Source organism: Palaemon carinicauda, chromosome 11, assembly GCF_036898095.1.
Source record: "Palaemon carinicauda isolate YSFRI2023 chromosome 11, ASM3689809v2, whole genome shotgun sequence".
In the NCBI taxonomy this organism is placed as follows: Eukaryota; Metazoa; Arthropoda; class Malacostraca; order Decapoda; family Palaemonidae; genus Palaemon; species Palaemon carinicauda.
In genome coordinates, this window is record NC_090735.1 from 91118701 (window position 1) to 91126976 (window position 8276).

The following is an 8276-nucleotide window of genomic DNA, read 5'->3' on the forward strand; positions in this document are numbered from 1 at the left end:
CTGGATGGTCTATAAGGAAGCAAATAAATTAGCAAAGAAAATTGTAGCAATTGCTAAGGATAGAGCATATGATCAGCTTTACAAAGAGCTAGATACCAAGGAAGGGCAAGGAAAGATCTTTAAACTAGCACACATGAGAAATAAGAATACCAAGGATATAACACACATAAGACAGATTAAGGATAAGGATGGAAATATACTGAGAAATGAGAGAGACATAATAAAGAGATGGGAAGAATATTTTGAGGCCTTACTGAATGAAGAAAATGAAAGATTTCTAAGAGGAGACGGACACACAAATTGTGGACCAGTCACAGAAATAACAAAAGCTGAGGTTAGAGGGGCACTGGGAAAGATGAAAAATGGTAAAGCTGTGGGACCAGATGGCATACCTGCAGAAGCCTGGAAGGCTCTTGATGAGGAAGGAATTGACATATTGTGGCAGTTAATGAAAAAGATTATGGAAAGTGAGACAATACCCGAAAAATGGAGGGAAAGTATATTAATCCCAATATTCAAAGAGAAAGGGGACATACAGTGTTGTGAAAATTATCGAGGAATAAAACTCATGTCACATACACTGAAGGTATTTGAAAGAATTATGGATGAAAGATTACGGCAGCAAGTTTCCATCGGTAGACAGCAACTAGGATTCATGAAGGGGCTTAGTACTGTGGATGGTATTTTCGCTTTGAGACAAATTATGGAAAAGTACAGAGAGAAGCAAAAGGTCTTGCATATGGCCTTTATAGACCTAGAGAAGGCATATGACAGAGTACCACGACAGGAAATATGGAGATGTCTCAGGGAGAGAGGAGTGATGGAGAAGTATGTCAGAATGATCAGGGAGATGTATAGAAATGTAAAGACCAGCGTCAGATCTACAGTTGGAAGAACAGAAAATTTCCAAGTTGGAGTCGGGCTATATCAGGGATCTGCTCTAAGCCCACTCCTGTTTAACATCCTCTTGGATGTGTTAACAGAGGATGTCAGGGAGGAGCCACCATGGTGTTTGCTCTATGCAGATGATATAGTCTTGGTAGCCGAGAACAGGGAAGAACTGGAGGGGAAACTAGAAAGATGGAGATATGCCTTGGAGAGTAGAGGTTTAAGAATAAGCAGGAAGAAGACAGAGTATATGACAACCGAGATGGATGGCGACCAGCAAACAACAATTAAATTAGGCGGAGGAAACATCAAAAGGGTTCATAAATTCAAGTACCTTGGTTCAGTGATCGACAATGGGGGGAACATGGAAGAGGAAATTCACAACCGGATTCAGTGTGGTTGGAACAACTGGAGGAAGGTGTCTGGTATCATATGTGATAGGAAAGTCCCTATAAGATTGAAGGGCAGAGTGCACAAGGCAGTGGTCAGACCAGCAATGACATATGTATTGGAAGCAGCACCCCTAAAGAAAACAGAGGGTAGAAAGTTGAACGTAACCGAGATGAGGATGCTTAGGTGGATGAGTGGAGTAACCAAAAAGGACAGGGTTAGAAATGAACATATTAGGGGTACAGTAAAAGTCACTGAGGCATCAAAGAAAGTGCAAGAGGCAAGGTTAAGATGGTATGGCCACCTGATGAGAAGAGAAGGGCAACACATGGCAAGAGAAGTGATGGACGTGGAGGTGGATGGAACACGAAGGAGAGGAAGACCTAAGACCAGGTGGAGAGATTGCATTAGAGATGATATGAGGGAAAAGGGAGTATGGGAGGAAATGACACAGGACAGAGGGAGATCGAAGAGACTCATTAGAAACGGCGACCCCGAATAGGGATAAAGCTGGGAAGAAGAATATATATATATACATGTATATATATGTATATAAATATATATATAAATATACATATATATATATATATATATATATATATATATATATATATATATATATATATATATATATATATATATATATATAAATATAAATATATATATAAACTATATGTATATGAATATATATATATATATATATATATATATATATATATATATATATATATAAATATAAATATATAAATGTATATGAATATATATATCATTTAAATATATGTACATATATGTAAACATATATATAAATATATACATATATATATATATATATATATATATATATATATATATATATATATGTGTGTGTGTGTGTATATTGTATATATATATCAATATATATATACATATATATATAAATATATAAATATATAAATATATATAATATATATTAATATATATATAAATATATAAATATATATATACAAATTATATATATATATATATATATATATATATATATATATATATATGTGTGTGTGTGTGTGTTTGTGTCTGTCTGTATGTAAATATATATGAAGCGAAAACTTTGGATTGACGAACAAAGAAAATTAGTCTGTATAATCTAGCATAGAAAAGGCCGTAAACAGGAGTGAGCTGTAGGACATGGCCGAGGTCTTTCTTCTGCAGTGGACTAGTATACACATACACACAAATATTTTATACTGTATACATAGGCTATAAATCGCCGATAGGGTAACGTCCCTGACTGGTGAACGCCAGACTGCGTTTCGAGTCCCGCTAAAACTCGTTAGTTTCCTTGGCCGCTGCAATCTCACCATCCTTGTGAGCTAATTTGGGGGGGGAGGAGCCTATATGTCTATCTGCTAAGTTATCAGCTGCCATTGTCTGACTCTCCTTGTCCTAGCTTGAGTGGAGAGGGTGCTTGGGCGCTGATCATATGTAGCCTATATATGGTCAGTCTCTAGGGCATTGTCCTGCTTGATAGGACAATGTCACTGTCTTTGCCTCTGCCATTCATGAGAGTCCTTTGAAACTTTAAACACGTGAGCGGGGGTGGGGGTGGAAAGAATAAAATAAAACAAGACATGAGAAAAGTAAAGGTAATACTATGTTGCAAAAGTAAAACCAATAAAAAACTAAACTTAAACTTAACAATAAACAAGAGCTACCAGAGATTTTTGACCTCCGCTGAATGTTAATGGAGTCGTCCATGGCCTAAGATTTATTTGTGGTGAAGATTTTGTCCCAATCCCTCGAGTAGTTTTAACGTAATCCTGTCCACAGACACACTGACAAATATATAAAAACATAAACCAACTCGAAAACAAAACCTCCTTGGCGGAGGCGATGGCGGGTCAGACAAGATGCAGAAAGTGTAGATAAAACTGAAATAAAAGTAATTTTCAAAACATTATTGAGACCAGAGGATTAAGCCAATAAGGTTCATAGGTTTTTGGGGTAGAAAATTAAATTTAAGGCTAGTGTGCAGCACAGCCAAATGCTAAAGTTGCTTCTAATAATAAAAAGAATTTTTATTTATTACCGAATTATTGTTTTACTACGAAATTCTGATCCCAATATTAATATTCACATTCAACAAAAGTTAAGTGAAGATTAATGTAATGAAGAGATGGTGCTAGAGTACAATCAGGGCAGAAAATGTCTTACCATGGAAGGGAAGAGCATAAAATACTACTACTACCAAATACATGATGACAGCAGCCTGGTGGAGGTGATAATGGGAAAGTCATTGATCAAGTGATGGGTTTCAGGGAATGCAAGACTCTTAAGGAGCAGGTAATAAAGCTGCTTGATCTTATTATACACGAAAATACTCGAGGTAATAAACATTAAAAGATTGAATCAAATGTTAATAAATTGAAAAGTTGAAAGAAATATTCTTCTGTTACCAATACCCTCAAATTCTGGCCATTTACGGCCAGCTCTGTAAGAGTTGAGTTTGACTCATTGGGCTGGTTAATAATAATAATAATAATAATAATAATAATAATAATAATAAAAAAATAAAATAATAATAATAATAATAATAATAATAATAATAATAATAATAATAATAATAATAATAATCTGGTAAAATAAAGTACAGGCGGGTGAAAACAACACCTACGACTAATTTCGTTGAGGAGGCCAATTTAGATTATAATATAACACAGTTGTCCTGGAATGGAGATACAGTAACCTTTACTTACATTTTTAGTTAGCTATAGTAATTATACAGCAATAATAAAGAAGATGCAAATAAATTGGAACATTACAGTGGGGGCTTATACTTCCTGAGGAATCCATAAATATAAAAGCTAAACGACTAATCATATTATTAAGACTAGCAAATTACGTAAATTCCCGAGCTCTCAAACTCTCCAGCTTTATATTACATAATCTTATACACAAGAAAATACCTCCGAGCTCTAAGAATAATACACAAATCCCAGACAATAATATATATCAACACTGAATATCTAAAAGTTTCTTTACTTTACACAACACAAAACTGGGCAATTATTATTATTATTATTATTATTATTATTATTATTATTATTACTAATTGCTAAGTTACAACCCTAGGGCCAGTGAAAAAAACAATGATTTTATATATATATATATATATATATATATATATATATATATATATATATATATATATATATATATATATATATATATATATAATGGTACTTAAATATACATGGCACTTCTTACAACTTAAACCACAGAAATTCCAATGTTTGAATAAAAACTTCAAATTTGAGAGATAACATTATGCACGTTTGAGAGAAAACACTGTGCACATTGAAGAGGAGATACCTAGTGGCTGGATAGATACTGGCGAAATGACTGGTGGAAGCACAGATCTTGTAGGATGTCAGGCTGGATCTCTCATTCCTAAGCACGGGTCAGTCCTATAAATATCCAAATTTACTCTAGAAACTTTGAGTTCATTCCAGCAATGCATTTGGTGTGTATGCACATGGTCTGGGCAGGTTCTCACAACGTCTGGTTGCCAACTTGGCAGTATGGAAGTAGGGTACTATCATCGCTTGGCGAGGCACCACTCTCAGCTAACTCCACCCACCTCCTCCCGTAACATTAAAAAAAACAAAAAAAAAGTAGTAAACTTTAGTCTAGAATCTTCATGCATTTTCCAACCACCAAAAACATGATGCAATCCCTAGAGTGTTTCATACAGCATACCTTTTAACAAGTTACAAAAGACTTCATAACATAACTACGTGAAATGAAAATTTAATTCTTTAAAATGATGTACAGTAAATTTACATGTACAGAACTGAATGGAAACACTACTAAATGAATGACAACAGTCTCATGTAATTTACGTACATTTACTTAATCCTACACGAGTGGGACCCACCTTACGAGCAGGCTATAGGTCTCTTGAATACAGAAATCAAATACTTGAATAAAATAATAAAATATTCTACACTCATGTAGACCAGCTTCATAAGAATATATATATATATATATATATATATATATATATATATATATATATATATATATATATATATATATATATAAATATATATATATATATATATATATATATATATATATATATATATATATATATATATATATATATATGTGTGTGTGTGTGTGTGTGTGCGCGTGTAAAAATCTTCAAACAGCTCAAAACTCATGGCTTCACCAGCAATGTTTACTCCTACCTGAGGACTAAATCTGCCATCGCTGTTGTCGTTATTACAGTCGGCGTTCAGGTCGCCCTCGTCTGACTTGTTGAGGTCATTGGTCACCTCGTCGTGGCAGGAGAGGTGTTGGCCCCAGCCTCCGGGGATGGGCGTCGGGAGAGCCATCGTATGTCCATTGATCCGGGTGATGGAGGACCCAGAGCCCATTCGCACCTCTCCCGGCCCACCAAACATGGGCGCCCACCCACCACGGAGGGATAGCGTGTAAGTTCTCTGCAGATTATATCACGCGTCATTATCAAAGCATTCAATGACATTGTTATCACCATTATCATCATCACCGATTCCACCACTGTCACTGTGATCATCACTAAAAAAAATCCCAAGTTATTTTTGTTTCCGGGAATCAATTAAAATCTGAGAGATAAGAACTGACGTAAAGACAACGATACCACTCGAGTCAAAATATCCTTCTTCCTGCTTCCTTTCTATCAAAATTAATGGAAAGGAATTCTCATTTGAATCTCCTTCCGGGGAACTGGAGCCGAATGGCAATGACAACACAGCGGTCGTAAACATAACCACAGCACAGAGTTAATAAACTAGATAGCATTTCCAGTTTGTCAATAACGTTGGGGAGAGGTATAAAAATAGTACACACCTAAGCCCTTCGAGTAAACTTCTCGCAATGTAAATAAAAGGTAGAAGGAAGCTCATTCGTCCAAACAATACTAGAACCGCAAGACGTAGAAGAGGTTATGAACAACTCGATGAACCATTTGAGGGATAGTTCTTTGAAGAGGAATTGGAACACACTGCCAATGTCAATAGGCACGTGTCACGTCATTTTATCCAAGTTTCATAAACTTGACGACAAATGTGATTGCGCTGGGCTCTAACTCTTTCTGTTCTCGGCGACTCTTGAAGTACTGCAAAATTTCTGGTCGCTCTGATTCCCAAGATTTTGATGGAAAAATTTCCGTCTTGAATAACTTAAAAGGACACAGCAACGCTAAACCATAGATAATATATATATATATATATATATATATATATATATATATATATATATATATATATATATATATATATGTGTGTGTGTGTGTGTGTGTGTGTGTAATTTTTCGTTTACTATAATCCTTGTCATTAACAAATTGTGGCCAATAATTTACGCTGTAAACATCAGAATGCAAGACAGCCCTTATAACAACGAAAGAAAAGTAAACGAATCGAAAAAATATCAGGTAAAAAAAGGAAAACAAAAACAAATCACTAACAATAGATATATAGGAACGGTTTTGTAAAGAAAAAGCCTTTTACATTTTTATTTTTAGTGTTGTTATTATTACAGCCTAAACTACAATCCTAATTGGAAAGGCATGATGCTACAAGGCCTAGGGCTCCTACAGGGTAAATAGCCCAGTGAAGAAAGGAAACAAAGAATTATATCAACTATATAATAGGAGTAATGAATAAAAAATATAAAATACCTTTCGATCAGTAACAGCCTTAAAATAGACCTTTAACATATAAACTATGCATATACTAACTCAAATGTTCAACATAAAAACATTAATTAAAATAGTGACCTTCTGAAGTTCCAACGATTCAATTGTCTGATTAGGAATAATAAAGTGACCCATTCAAAATCTTAAAGGCGTCACCCAGTGGCCATAAAACCCATGTTATTCTACATTAAAATGCTTGGAAGTATCTAAACCAATTGACCATAGATTTTTCAAAAGCTTGTCGTGGCTATAATCGGTCCTTATTTGGTTATGCCCAGCCCTTGAAATTTCCAGCGCTACGCCTCTTGTAGGCCAATTGAACAGCCGCATGACGTCATACCAGGAACACCTGATTTCACTAGCAATGGCAGAAGATACTGAAGAAATTAGCTTTGATTTCACCGATACAGAAGACGAAAATTACCCACAATTAGAAATTTTGACAGCTGATGTCCGGGCAGCATTCAGCCTTATAGATTTGAGCCAGAGCGCTCATCTACAGAAGGAAATGAGGAATGTTCTGACGAGGACAGCAAAAGAGAGGACACCGAGTATAGAATCTTAAGAAATAAAATTTGTCATTAAGAATAACAGAATGGGTCCTTAGAGATTGTTAAAGAAGAAGAGGAAGGAAGGTAAGGCTATGGTTGTCGATCTAAGAAAGTTTGCAGGCGTGGACTGCCAAAGAATGACTATACACAGACACAAATAGGAGGACATGTCTGAGGCCTTTATTCTGCAGAGGACTAGTAACGGCTGATGATGATGATGATGGTGATGATGGCGATGATATATATATATATATATATATATATATATATATATATATATATATATATATATATATATATATATATATATATATATATATATATATATATACACATTATATATATATATATATATATATATATATATATATATATATATATATATATATATATATATATATATATATATATATATACATATATGTATATATAAATATATATAGGTATATCTATATATTTATATGTATATAAATATAAATATATATACATATATATCCAAATAAGCCATATATATTTTTGATACATTAATGTCTGGATTCTCTTAACGACCTCGGGATCAGAGCCCCAGGCGAAATCACACAAAGACAAGAGCTTGGCTCCGGCCAGGAATCGAACCCTGGTCGGCAAGCTTGTATAGACAGTGACTAAGCCACTTGGCCAAGTGGCTTAGTCACTGTCTATACAAGCTTGCCGACCAGGGTTCGATTCCCGGCCGGAGCCAAGCTCTT

General features: G+C 34.6%; 1 protein-coding gene across 1 annotated transcript in view; it reads right to left on the reverse strand.

Annotated features, from left to right (window-relative positions):
• LOC137650090 (uncharacterized) overlaps positions 1–5801 on the reverse strand; it is a 17571-nt gene extending 11770 nt beyond the window's left edge. The window contains exon 1 of the mRNA XM_068383181.1: positions 5508–5801. Within this exon, the coding sequence (XP_068239282.1) occupies positions 5508–5723 (216 nt within the window). The 5' untranslated portion in view covers positions 5724–5801. The remainder of the gene's footprint in view (positions 1–5507) is intronic.
• Positions 5802–8276: the final 2475 nt, after the last annotated feature.